At 46.0% G+C, this 13,983-nt stretch overlaps 1 protein-coding gene across 3 annotated transcripts in view; it reads right to left on the reverse strand.

The window, feature by feature from the left end:
* Positions 1–606: 606 nt before the first annotated feature.
* RTN1 (reticulon 1) overlaps positions 607–13,983 on the reverse strand; it is a 129,878-nt gene continuing 116,501 nt past the window's right edge. Inside the window, exons 4-9 of one of the 3 annotated variants that reach the window (XM_081911028.1) lie at positions 13,086–13,293; positions 10,907–11,042; positions 7,046–7,115; positions 5,558–5,604; positions 2,196–2,254; positions 607–861 (exon numbers count right to left, since the gene is read on the reverse strand). In XM_081911028.1, the coding sequence (XP_081767154.1) occupies positions 819–861; positions 2,196–2,254; positions 5,558–5,604; positions 7,046–7,115; positions 10,907–11,042; positions 13,086–13,293 (563 nt within the window). In that variant the 3' untranslated portion in view covers positions 607–818. Of the gene's footprint in view, positions 862–2,195; positions 2,255–5,557; positions 5,605–7,045; positions 7,116–10,906; positions 11,046–13,085; positions 13,294–13,983 lie in introns of all 3 variants that reach the window. The other 2 variants (XM_081911027.1, XM_081911029.1) reach the window with 2 other exon arrangements.

Raw genomic sequence — 13,983 nt, forward strand, 5'->3', positions numbered from 1 at the left:
AGGAAATAAAAAATAGAAAGTTCAATAGTATTTTTAGGCTCTCACCATCATGCACTTGAGCAGCAACACAAGAACCACACTTAGAACACTTTTTCTCTTTACTATACTTTAGTGCTTGACACACGTGATTGCAAATAGTCTAAGAGAGAACAGAAACAGCAGGAGAGGAGAAAAAAACAGCTGCTTCGTTGTTTCACATCTCTGAGATCATGGTGTTTGAAAGAGAGAGAGGGGTGAAGGCAGATGTACCATGTTTAGAGCGGTCCAAACGTCCCTTTCCTTTCCAGGGTCGAGCTCTGGGTGGAAAAGAGTTCTGCAATTCTGAAGCGGGAGTTGGCTGTGGACAGTGCCGATTGGCTGGCTCCCTATGACGTCACCCAGACACTCGTCCCTCCCCATCCCTGGAGTACTTCTGCACTTAAAAAAAAAACAAAACAAAACCCAAAAGTGCCTGAAAATTCAAGTGAAGTTCTCGTTTTTATTTTTAAAAAGAAAAAGCTGGACAGCCAACCTGAAGCAACAGGGCCTGGGCGAGGAGAGTCAGACAGACAGCTGAACCAGTGTTCAATTCACTGGCCTGTGTGCCTGCCATTTTAGTTGAGATGAAGCCAGAAGGAAATTAGGATCGCACTGCGGCTGAGGGACACTCTTTATGCAATCTTTCTACTTTACGTCTGCCTTCACCCAGAGAGAGAGAAAGAGAGAGAGAGTGAGAGAGACGAACAATAAATTATACGTAAAAAGTAAGAACAGAGCTGTTTTCATCCCAGACTCCCTCATCATTCACGCCTGTAGGTGAGGAATTCTTGCTGCTGTTTCTACTCAGCCTTCCTCTTTGCGCCTGGGATTTTTGCTTGGATCCTAGAGATGAAAAGGGGAGATTAAAAAGAGAGAATTACACACTGATTCAGACAAGCCACTCCACAGCGTGTTTCATTTTCTCTGCGCTCATATGGTGCAGCTCCTTTCACTGAGAAACGTTTTCAGCTAGGCTGCGCTCACTCATGAAAAGAGGCAGTCTCTTTTTGTATTTTCCCTTCTATTTAACCTAATTTGTACACCAATTAATTGCAAGAACCTCTCAGTGGTTTGCGTAAAACATCAAAGGTGCTTTAAAACGATTAAAAAAAATCAGAAGTTAAAAAGAAGTTGACTGAAAATATTTAAATACAAATAAAACCAGCAGTTAAAATATCCCGCCCCCCTCTCTCTCCCCCTACACACAGAAATGCACATGTCAACTTTGCATACTAGGGTAGTCTTGCTTAAACAAAAACACTATTACCAGGTGCCAAAAATAGGACAGTGGTTTGCCTGATTAAATCTCTGACAGCCCCTCACCGCATGCCCAGTGAAAAGCTCCACAGAGATTTGGAGAAAGCAGATCAGGGCATGAAAAAGCTAAGCAAGTGTGTTTGACTAGGACTGGAATTCACATTAATCACATGAAGAGGAGTCTGATTCTGCCTTTTAAAAGTCCTGACAGGCCCATTTCAAAAAAGCTGCCTTGATATACAGTGAAGGAGGCTCAGTGTAGGGGAGGAACGGTTTTTTTTCCATAGCTGATATAAATCAATTGGTTTAGTTAATATTATTTCGATTTCCTACCCTGACCTTCATTGTAAGGTCCCAGGGCAGGTTACAACAACATAAAGAAACGCAATATTAAAATCAGTTAAAACAATTTACACCAGAAGAATTGGGGGTTTGTATTTGTGTGAGAGGTGTCAAAGGCGAGGGTAAAGAGATATGTCTTCAGAATACTGCAAAAGCTGTACAATGAAGGTGCCAGACAGACCATGGCAGGGCGGGATTTCCACAGCTTTGGGGCTGGCCTAGCAAATCCCATCTCCCTGGCTGCCTCTCCCAAAATGTCCAAGGGCAGTGGAACTAACAATAGAGCTCTCTCTGCTGATCTGAACCCTCCAGAAGGTCTGTGAGGAAGAAGGCGGTCTCTTGCAATATGAGAATCTTCCCTAACAATAGAACGGGAGAGGATCAGGCAAGATTAATCCTTTGTCAGATTCTGCAACCTGAAAAATATACAACTGTGAGGAATACAATTGGAGAGGCGAGCTGCAGGCTGTTTGTGGACACCCCCAAGGGAAGGTTTGACCCTTCTGCCCTGAACCATCCCTACTGTATAGCTGTCAGTAACTTGACCCTCTAGGAAAACATTGCGTTAGGAGACTCACTTCGCCACGACGGTATTTATGTGGGTCCTCACAAGCCCCAAGTATTGGTCAATCTGTGCCTGAAAAGAGAGGAGGATGGGGGAGAGAAATCAGTGAGGCATCAACATGGAAGAATCACAGAAGAGTTGGAAGGACCTTGAGGATCATCAGGAAGCCCTGTTCAGGGAAGTTTTTAATGCATGACACTTTAATGTATTTTTAATCTTTGTTGGAAGCCGCCCAGAGTGGCTGGGGAAGCCCAGCCAGATGGGCGGGGTACAAACAAATTATTATTATTATTATTATTATTATTATTATTATTATTATTATTATTATTATTATTATTATGTCCAACCCCCTGCAATGCAGGAATCTTTCGTCCAATGTGGGGCTTGAATCCATGACCCTGGGTTTAGAGAATAATCTATACATTTGACAGAGGTGTTCTCCAGAGCTGATGTAGCTAAATCATCATCATTTCATTATTTATATCCTGCCCATCTGGCTGGGTTTCCCCAGCCATTCTGGGCGGCTTACAGCTCTCAACAAACACACACTTTGGTCATAATCCCCGAGTGAAAAATTCTTCCATACTTTATAGTAATACTGCCCATTTGCCCACGGTCCATTTTGTAATAATTTGTGTGCAACTGGGGACAAAATAATTAGTTTAAAAAGTAAGGGGAACTGGGGGGTGGGACACTACCCCCCACTGCCAAGAATAACTTCTCCCTGAGACCTATAGATTGCATTAGGAAAAACAGAGCCAAGTGTGCTTTCAAGTTGGGGGGATGCAATGGGGCCAGGACTGGAGGGCAGGATCTGGTGTTGAAATACTGCAACAAAACTTGTTAAACCGTTTTCCCAAGCTTGGGGAGCGAGGCATTCGGGCTCCGCTTCAGACAGCAAAAAGTCTTTGGCCTTTATAGATTATGCAAAATAAATAAATAAATAGAAAATCTTTTTTTAAAAGAAAGAAACCCACACCAAATGGCTAGCAGCCAACACTTTCTCCAAACTATCTATGCATTACTCACCAGCGCATCTCATCGCTTCCCTATCTTTGCAAAACAGATTTTTTGTTTTGTAAAAGAAAAAGATCTAGAAAAGCCCCAAGCGTGTATTCAAAATAAAGAACACAGACTGAGAAGTAAAGAGAAATTATCTATCAACTGTCTGCCTGCCTGCCTGCCTGCCTGCCTATCTGCCTATCTATCTATCTATCTATCTATCTATCTATCTATCTATCATCTATCTATCTATCTATCTATCTATCTATCTATCTATCTATCATCTATCTATCTATCTATCTATCTATCTATCTATCTATCTATCTATCATCTATCTATCTATCAATCTATCTATCAATCTATCTATCATCTATCTATCTATCTATCTATCTATCTATCTATCTATCTATCTATCTATCATCTATCTATCATCTCTCTATCTGCACAATGGATTCAGAGAGCTGCATGCCACAATCATTAGTCTGAGGCCACTTTGCACATGACAGCCACCATATGGCGACCCTTCTGAATCACTCCACGGAGTGGGTGTTGCTTCATGGTGAGCTATTCATGTCCAGCATGCAAACCATGCAGTTTAACTTTTCTCCAACCCGCCCACCACAAAGTACTGGAAAGGGAAAATACTGTATGTGAGGGAGAGAACAAAATTAGCTGAGCCCCAAGAGTGAGCTCCAGCACGCAAACAGTTTCCACACATGAGTAGCCGCAACGTGGAAGGATTCACTGTATCGACACTCACTTGGTGGCCCCTGACATGTACACTGCCCCATCAAAAATGGTTTCTCTTTGATCAAACCTTCAGCGATGTACAGAATGGGCCTGAGGGCTGCTCAGGCCCCCAACCTTCTACCACAGCCCTGCCGCATATAGCTCCACCAGCAGAGCTGATTAGGATTGCACCCTAAAATGGCAACCCAGGGCTGGAGCAAGACCTTTAGAGGCCCTAAGCCAGGCATAGGCAAACTCGGCCCTCCAGATGTTTTGGGACTACAACTCCCATCATCCCTAGCTAACAGGACCAGTGGTCAGGGATGATGGGAGTTGTAGTCCCAAAACATCTGGAGGGCCAGGTTTGCCTATGCCTGCCCTAAGCACTTAAAAGATTTCCATAGATCATAGAATTGTAGAGTCGGAAGGGATTCTTGGGCATCTTCTAGTCCAACCATACGCAGCCGTCCTAAACAGGGATCGAACCTGCAACCTTGGCGTTAACAGTTCCATGCTCTAACCAACTGAGCTATCCATGTTTTGGTGTCCCGATATAGATCTAATTCAAAATATAAACAATAATAAGCTGTAAAATAACTTTTTATTCTTCGTAGTGAAATGAAACCTACAGTAAGATGGGAGATAATGTTTATTTTCGTATGCTTCTACTTTATTCCATGCTACGAACAAGTTAATTACTAGCTTACAGCTGAATCTTGTGCTTTCATGCTTTAATTAATATAGACACAATTTTGTCTCAGTATTTGCAAACTGAAAAGTGGACTTGCTGATCCATGGTAAATCCGGCAATGGAAAATTTCTGTGGTGCCCTCCTTCTCTTGATGCCCTAAAAGGTAAAGGTACCCCTGACCGTTAGGTCCAGTCGCGGACGACCCTGGGGTTGCGGCACCCATCTTGCTCTATAGGCCGAGGGAGCTGGCGTTTTGTCCGCAGACAACTTCCGGGTCATGTGGCCAGCATGACTAAGCCGCTTCTGGCGAACCAGAGCAGCACACGGAAACGCCGTTTACCTTCCCGCCAGAGCGGTACTTATTTATCTACTTGCACTTTGATGTGCTTTCGAACTGCTAGGTTGACAGGAGCTGGGACCGAGCAACGGGAGCTCACCCCGTTGCAGGGATTTGAACCGCCGACCTTTCGATCAGCAAGCACTAGGCTCTGTGGTTTAGACGACAGCGCCAGCCGTGTCCCTTTTCTTGATGCCCTAAGCATGTGCTTAGTTTGCTTAATGGTTAATCCAGCCCTGTGGCAACCCCTCTGGAAATTGTTCCATTCATTTCTTGTCTCTAATCAAATGACTTTTATGGGTGTTTGAGGCACAATAGGAAACTGAAAAATTTGTTTGTCAACAGATATAATAGATATGTGCACATTGCTTATTGTGTTTCATCACACCATCAGCTCTCTGAAAAAGATGCTCACCACAGCTTCCTTCACGATGGCTGAAAGGTCTCCAAGAAACTACACAATCTCAACTGTTCACGAACCCCATAGCTGCTGGGGAAAGGACTACTGCCTTTCAACATTTCTATAACAACTGCCTGATTCCTCTTTTGGAGGTCAACCTCCCTAACTGGGTTTTATGGATTAAGGAAACAACTGCAAAATGGGCCTTCTACATACCTGGTACTTGTCGTATACGACAGGTAGAGTAAACATTGAGACCACAGCTAGAGAGAAGGAAAAAGAAAGAGCATTACATTCCCAGAGTTAATAGTCTTTTTTCCTTCTTCTTTTGCAAAACATATGTATTAAATAAAGTTTTCCAAGCATTTTTGATACATTTCTGAGGGAGACCCTGAAATAGGAAGGAAAGTTTAGGAAGGCTCGTCATCTTTATAGCTGCAAGTCTTTCTTGTGCCTAGAGTTCACTGTGAATTGTGTTCCCGATTGAAATAAGAGGCAGAAGAAGTGAATACCGTATTTTTCGCCCTATAGGACGCATTTTTCCCCCTCCAAAAATGAAGGGGAAATGTGTGTGCGTCCTATGGGGCAAATGCAGGCTTTCGCTGAAGCCTGGAGAGCGAGAGGGGTCAGTGCGCACCGACCCCTCTCGCTCTCCAGGCTTCAGGAAGTTATCCGCAAGCCTTGGGAGCTCCGTGGGAGTTCCCGTCGGGCTCCCAAGGCTTGCGGATAGCAGCCTGCATCCCGAAGCCTGGGGCGTGCTGCACAGCGCGCCCCGGGCTTCATGCAGATATCGGGCAGCCCCACAAGCTTGGGGGACAGCGGGGAGGCGCAGCGCCGCCATTCCACTGTTCCCCGACCTGGTTTGGAGGCTGGCGTGGGGAGAAGCGCGCTTCTCCCTAGCGCCAGCCCCACAAGCTCGGGGGACACCCTGGGCTGGTTCTTACAATAACTGAGATACTTCATCTCAATAGTTGGAAAAAAGGAACACTGGAAGCTTCCTTATACCAGATCAGACTATATATCTGTATAGCCCAGTCAGGGTGGCATGGTGGAGCGGCGGCACTTACCAGAGCTCCCAACAGCTGTGCCACTGATGCTTACTGGGATTAAGAGGGGCGAGGCAGCAGGGAGGTTGGCATGGTGCAGGCACAGTGGTGTAGTTTTCTGAATGAGAACTCAAATAAGTCTCTATAGGACTACCAGCCAAGAAGTTATGGTCTGGTTCACGCATAACACTAATCCAAGGTTTACTGACATGTGACTTAGCATTATGTGCAAATCCTGCCCAATGGCTAAACTCTGGTTTGTTTACAAATTAAACCTTAATTTGAAGTCATGGTTGTTGTCTTACCAGCCTTGGTTTAACTATTATGTGTGAACCCAGCTTTGCTTGGCTATCCCCTCCCCCCCAAGCTACAAAGACACGAGGCCAGAGCAGCTTGAAAACAAAACAAGCTTTGGGGAAACAAGCTGTGGTTTGTTTGGTCGTCTTTGAGAGAACTTATGGTTAACTCGTGGTTTGTTTGTTTTCGAAACGGATTAAAACAAACCATGGCTTAGCATTCTGTGTGAACCAGGCCAGCAGGAAACAATTGACACTGTAAGGAGAACATATTTCAATGGAGTTGATGAAGCTGTTTTGTCCCAAGAGATACTGCTGCTTAATTTCAAAAAAGGTATCTTAAAATAAATGATGGACCTTACCCATTATCAGAAGAGTTAAGCCATTGAAGAGGGCTCCAACGTAAGTCAATAGCCACATTAGTACTGCAAACTAAATTAGAAAGACAATAATTACATCTCCCACAAGCACACTATATTGACAACAGAAAAGTGAGAGCAGATCCAACAGACATTTAAAGCACATAACTTACCCAAAGAATCCTGGGAACTGTAGTTTTCCCTTGCATAGCTGTGTTTCCCAGCATCCTTAGTAAACTACAGTTCCCAGGTTCCTTTGGAGGAAGTGATGTACTTTAAATGCACACTTAATGTGCTTTAAATGGATGGTACAGAAAACTCTGGAAAACTTAGCTTTATTATTTCGGTTTCCTGATCATTATCCCCCGAGATTTATTTAGCTAAATCTGGGCTAAAATGTCGTTTGATATTATACAACTGAGAGTGAATTGTGCAAAATAAGCAAATATATGACTATCATTTATTTGTACAGGCTGCAGAACTGAGTTTCTACTTAATGCAAAACATGTCGTTGTTTTTTTAAAAAAAACACCTTTTATTACAAGAAATGAATAATATTCCTAATAAAATACACAGCATAAACACAACTAAACAATATAGACATACGTAACAGTGTGTGAAAACATCAAATCCCAAAGGCAGATGAGGAGTAGGATTTCTGTGTTATATGTTTGTGTTTCTTTGACATTTAGTTCATTTTGGGGACCACCCTTAAAACAAAAACCCCAAAGTGCTGTTACAAATTTGAATGCTTATTTTACGAGTTCTATATCTGCGTATCCCTGACTGGGATGTGTGTCTCACCATCTTCCTCAGAACATTTTTTTAAAAAACAACCAAACCCCAACCAAACCGCAGACTGCATGCAGCAGTATCTATACTATCTGTGTTTCAATTAACCGATTTACGGAGGCCCTTTTCCCATGGATTACTTTTAATTCTACACTGCCTTGGAAGAAATCAATAAGTAATTAGCTCACATGGGCACATTCCCAAAATACATGTGTGCAATGCACTCAGGGTTTTTTAAAGCACCCCCTACTCCATTGCGAACAGGCCTGTTCCAGCCCTTAGGGCAAGAACAAAGGGAAGGGAGACAGTCTACAATGGCCTCCTCCTTCTGAATTAAAATCTGTGTATTTATCTTACATCAGGTCTCTAAACCAGGGTTCTTCAGCCCTGAGTCTCCACATCATCTCCCAGGACCTTGACGACTGGCCAAGCTGGCTGGGGATGATGGGAGTTTTAGCCCAACAACACCCTCTGTTGCTCAGCAACATGCAGGGCTCTCCTCGAGTGAGGTGTCAGAGGGGGAAAAGAGCCAGGAGAGCTTGGGACCGTCTTGCTGCTGGGTAGCAATGGCAACCTCTGACTCCTCTCTACCCCTCTGACTCCATCATTCTGCCCGGACACTGAGATCCAGCGCCAAGGGCCTTCTGGCGGTTCCCTTCCTGTGAGAAGTCAAGTTACAGGGAAGCAGGTAGAGAGCCTTCTCGGTGGTGGCGCCCGCCCTGTGGAACGCCCTCCCACCAGATGTCAAAGAGAAGAAGGAGGAGGAGGAGGAGGAGGAGGAGGAGGAGGAGGAGGAGGAGGAGGAGGGTGGTGGTGGTTTGGATTTGATATCCCGCTTTATCACTACCCTGAGGAGTCTCAAAGCAGCTCACAATCTCCTTTTCCCTTCCTCCCCCACAACAAAGACTCTGTGAGGTGAGTGAGGCTGAGAGACTTCAGAGAAGTGTGACTGGCCCAAGGTCACCCAGCAGCTGCATGTGGAGGAGCAGGGAATCAAACCCGGTTCACCAGATTACGAATCCACTGCTCTTAACCACTACACCACACTGGCTCTAAAAGAGAACAACAGCTACCAGACTTTTAGACGGAATCTGAAGGCAGCCCTGTTTAAGGAAGCTTTTAATGTTTAATAGATAATTGTATTTTAATATTGTGTTGGAAGCCACCCAGAGTGGCTGGGGAAACCCAGCCAGATGGGCGGGGTATAAATAAATTATTATTATTATTATTATTATTATTATTATTATTATTATTATTATTATTATTATTATCTCTCTGAGTCTGTGCTCACACTGTGACGCCCAGCCTCTAAGCCTGTCTTGGGAGAGCCTCCTTCTCCTGACCCCTTCCCCTTGTTCGCTCAAACCCCCTGCTTCTAGCACCTCCCAGTTCGCCCCTTCTTTAGACTGCTCTTCAGTGCCCCACCACTAGGATCTGGAATCTAAGTCATCTTCTTCTGTGCTCTCCCTGGGGGGGGGCTCTTGGGTGGGTGCCACCCATCACTCTTCCTCATCCAGCCAGTCCCTGATGTCTGGCTTGGCCAAAGCAGCCTCACGGGCCAGATGGCGAGGCCTGGCGTGCTTCATTACACAAGAGGAGCCCGCTGGATCAACCCAGAGGCCCATCTAGTCCGGCATCCTGTTCTCACAGTAGCCAAGGAGGTTCCCACCCCAGAAGCAGTAAATTCCATATGTGAATTATGTCTTGCACAAAGGAGTCATTTTGGCTGCTCTGAGCCGATCCACTTCATTGGGTGACCCTGTGTTCTGGTGTCATGAGAGAAGGAAGAATTAATAATAATAATAATAATAATAATAATAATAATAATAATAATATATTTATATCCCACCCTCCCCAGCTGAAGCCGGGCTCAGAGCGGCTAAAAACAGTAAAGTAATACAGCATTCCAAAATCAATTCATTATAAAATCAGTTCAAATCAAATTAATGGCAACCATTGGGCTAGAGTTCTGTGAGGATTACCAAAGGAGGGGGTCAGACTGTGCCTTGGCCAAAGGCCTGGTGGAACAGCTCTGTCTTGCAGGCCCTGCGGAAAGTCCTGCAGGGCCCTAGTCTCTTGTCTCTTGTGACACAGCGTTCCACCAGATCGGGGCCACAACTGAAAAAGCCCTGGCTCTGGTCGAGGCCAGCCTAACCTCTCTGTGGCCCGGGAGCTCCAAGATGTTTTTGTTTGAAGACCATAAGGTCCTCCATGGGACATACCAGGGGAGGCGGTCCTGTAGGTACGAGGGTCTTAGGCCGTATAGGGCGTTAAAGGTTAAAACCAGCACCTTAAACCTGATCCTGTACTCCACCGGGAGCCAGTGCTGCTGGTATAGCACCGGGTGAATGTGATCCCGCAGCGAGGACCCCGTAAGGAGTCTCGCCGTGGCATTCTGCACCCGCTGGAGTTTTTGGGTCAGTCTCAAGGGCAGCCCCACGTAGAGCGAATTACAATAATCCAGTCTGGAGGTGACCGTCGCGTGGGTCACAGTGACTAGGTCAGGGCGAGAGAGGTAAGGAGCCAACTGCTTAGCTTGGCGGAGATGAAAAAATGCTGCCTTTGTTATAGCTGCAATCAGCGCTGCCCTCTCCACTCCATTTGTAATAGCAGGACTCTCCCTTTTGAAAAGGGACACGGGTGGCACTGTGGGTTAAACCACAGAGCCTAGGACTTGCTGATCAGAAGGTTGGCGGTTCGAATCCCCACGAAGGGGTGAGCTCCCATTGCTCGGTCCCTGCTCCTGCCAACCTAGCAGTTCAAAAGCACGTCAAAGTGCTAGTAGATAAATAGGAACCGCTCCGGCGGGAAGCTAAACGGCGTTTCCGTGCGCTGCTCTGGTTCACCAGAAGCGGCTTAGTCATGCTGGCCACATGACCTGGAAGCTGTCTGCGGACAAATGGCAGCTCCCTCGGCCCATAGAACGAGATGAGCGCTGCAACCCCAGTCACGACTGGACCTAATGGTCAGGGGTACCTTTACCTTACCCTTTTGAAAACCTCCCAAGCCACTGATCTGGAAACCCAAGAGGCCCCAAGTTTGGCTAGCCTCTAGTTTTTGCCGCCCACGTACTTTTAAGGAATCCACCAGGTCCTGGACCAGGAAAAGCCGCCTGAGTTCTTTGACTGTGCTGTTCACGTACGACTGGAGGCAATCTGTGTATTTCTGAATCTGTTCCTGGGAGAGCGACATTTCCATTTCCAAGTAGCTTCTGTCGAAAAAGCGTAACTCAGATCATGAAAACACCAGTGTTAATGCCAAGGTGTTCCCCCATTGGGCTCTTCTCCCCCCCCCTCCTTGCATATCTTTGGACTGCAGACAGAAACATGCAAACTATACGGGGCACATGCAGACCATAATATGGCTTTCTCCTAAGGGTGGAGAATTCTGTCCATTTCAATTTATTTCAGTTTCTCACATTTCCAATCTTCACCACATTTCCACATAATTAATGTTCCAACATCTTATTGGGTTTTCTCCTAAGGTACACAATTTTGCCTAACATGCATGTTTTTAAAAGTTATTGTTTATTTCATTAAATTTATACACTGCTTGGGTTTTTTTTTAAAAAAAAAAAACCTTCAAAGCGGTTTACAAAAAGATTAAACAATAAAATAAAGAAAAAAATTACTACCCTACTTCAAAACATAACATTAAGATACTAAATACGTTTGTGCAAGCAGTTTTTCCTAATGGTGAAAATAACAGAAAATGCATTCTAATATATATACATTTGTATGCAGACTTTCCCCTAATATATGATTTTTTCACATACATTTCTGATTGGGGAAATGCATTGCAAAATTCGGATAATGATTTATGAAGGATAGCTTGTGTTTTGGTTTGCAAACTGTTTTGAGAACTGCAGATCTGCCACAACCTGAAGTTGCCCCCATGCCCCACCTCCCACTGGACCCAATTCACCGCCTCACTGTTCCTCCAGACCAAAAGCCTGTTGTCTTGCGTTCTCCAACTGCCAGAACCTACCCACAGCGGTCTAAACCACTGAGCCTCTTGGGTTTGCCGATTGAAAGGTCGGCGGTTCGAATCCCCGCGACGGGGTGAGCTCCCATTGCTCTGTTCCAGCTTCTGCCAACCTAGCGGTTTGAAAGCACACCAGTGCAAGTAGATAGTTACCGCTGCAGCAGGAAGGCAAACAGCGTTTCTGTGTGTTCCGGCACACATCACGGTCTTCTGTTGCGCCGGAAGCGGTTTAGTCATGCTGGCCACATGACCTGGAAAGCTGCCTGTGGGCAAACACCGGCTCCTTTGGCTTGAAAGTGAGATGAGCACTGCAACCCTATAGTTACCTTTGACTGGACTCCACCGTCCAGGGGTCCTTTACCTTACCTTTATCTTTACCCACGGCCTTTCTATAAACTCTAATGATGCATTTCCTGATCTTTTCGTGCCTCTCAGATCCCTGATACACTACCCCATGCCTCCTTTGAACACCACCCCTCAGCCCTTCTGGAGAATCCTGACCGGCCACTGTTGCTTCCTTGACAGAAGCACCTGGTCCACTTGCTTCCCCCAGAGCTGGCCTTGAGAAACAGGAAGAGGACATTAAGAGGAGGGGAAAGGTGCAGGTAAGAAGGTGGAAATTGGGTCCATGGGTAGAAGCAGCCTTGATCATCTGTCCAGTTCTTGCATTGCTTGGTTGTCTGCAAACTTGTGCAGGAGCTACTATGCATTTAGCAGATTTTCTGCCCTGCTTTTCTGTTAGCGTGCTCAAAGCACAACATATACACCAAGAACCACATGTTCATGAACTGACACAAGGCAAGCAGCCCCACAGATTCAGGAGGCCAGCAATCTGAAGGAGTAAGTCTGCCTGGTGATAACAGAGGCATGGAGACAGCTCCCTGGTTGGTCAAGCTCTCTCAAGGGAGTGATAATTAATGGCCTACTAACTGGAATGTGTTAATTCGTGAGTTCAGAGGTTCAGAGTTCTGTGTGTCAGTGTAGGAGTTGTGAGTCGTGTGAGAGAGAGCTAGCAAAAGATCCGTGTTCTGTTCCTGTAAATAGTCCACTGTATATAATAAACACCTAACTACAAGTTCCTGGTTCCTGCTTCGTCTATCCTGTCTGAGGCCAAGTTGCCAATTGCTTCCGTGGATTCTGCGTGTACTCTGCTAGGTCTGGCTAAGGTCCTGCAACTAGTCAGAAAGTTGCGAAACACCAAATAGGTTTTGCCAATAGTTTTGCTGGCAAAATTAAGTGCCCTGGGTAATAACTGCAGAGCACTCACTTGAATGGGTGGCCTTCATCAGTTTTCTGCACAGCCTGTAGGACTGACTTGTAGATTCTGAAGCTGATGGTGGCGGAGAGAGCCGCTAACGCCAGGTACGCAATCACGCTGACGACGCTGAACTGGGTCAGGGAGAAGAGCAACAGCAGGACACTCCCAAACATGATGCCTGTCTGCTTGATGTCACGCCAGTATAACAGGTCAATAGCTGGGAAGAGAAAGAGCGGGGCGGGGAGGGAAGGCAAATCGTTAAAACCAGACTCTGGAATGGTGACAACAAAGCCTGCCATTGCAAATACAAGAGTAATGAGCTCTTTGCCAAAGTTGCAACCGGAGTAAATAATTACAGCTGTGTAAACAGAGCCGAACAGCCCAGCCTAGCAAAGCCAGGCTGGCTAAGTCCATTGAAATTCATTCAGTTGCCAAAATGCCTTTAACCCAGGGGTTGGCAAGGTTTACCTCGCCTGGGCCGGTTCACTCCAGCCGAGATCCCTCCATGGGCTGGACTGAGTGCCCGCGATTTCCGGCATCTGTGTCTGCGCAGACACGATTTTCACCATCTGCGCATGCAGAGACGTGATTTCCAGCACCACAGAAGCGAGTCCCCGCGCTGCACTAGTTTAGCACAGTGCGTGGGGACTCACCAAGTGAGCAGCTCGGTTCAGGGGCAGCTCGTGGGCTGGTTAAATGACCCCCGTGGGCCACTTGTGGCCATGGGCCTTAGGTTGCCTACCCCTGCTTTAACCCTTTGCCCTTATCGATGGGCTTAAGGTGCACTTGTTTTGCCAGGGTTAGGTGGTTAGTCTGATGAACTGGAGTGTTTCCAGCCAAACTTGCTCTGGACAAGTGTCTCTCTAGACAGGTATCTCCCCCCGCCCCCTTACACTCGTTCTGCTCA

The sequence above is a fragment of the Podarcis melisellensis genome, assembly GCF_964234715.1.
Source record: "Podarcis melisellensis genome assembly, chromosome: 1".
NCBI classification, from domain to species: Eukaryota; Metazoa; Chordata; class Lepidosauria; order Squamata; family Lacertidae; genus Podarcis; species Podarcis melisellensis.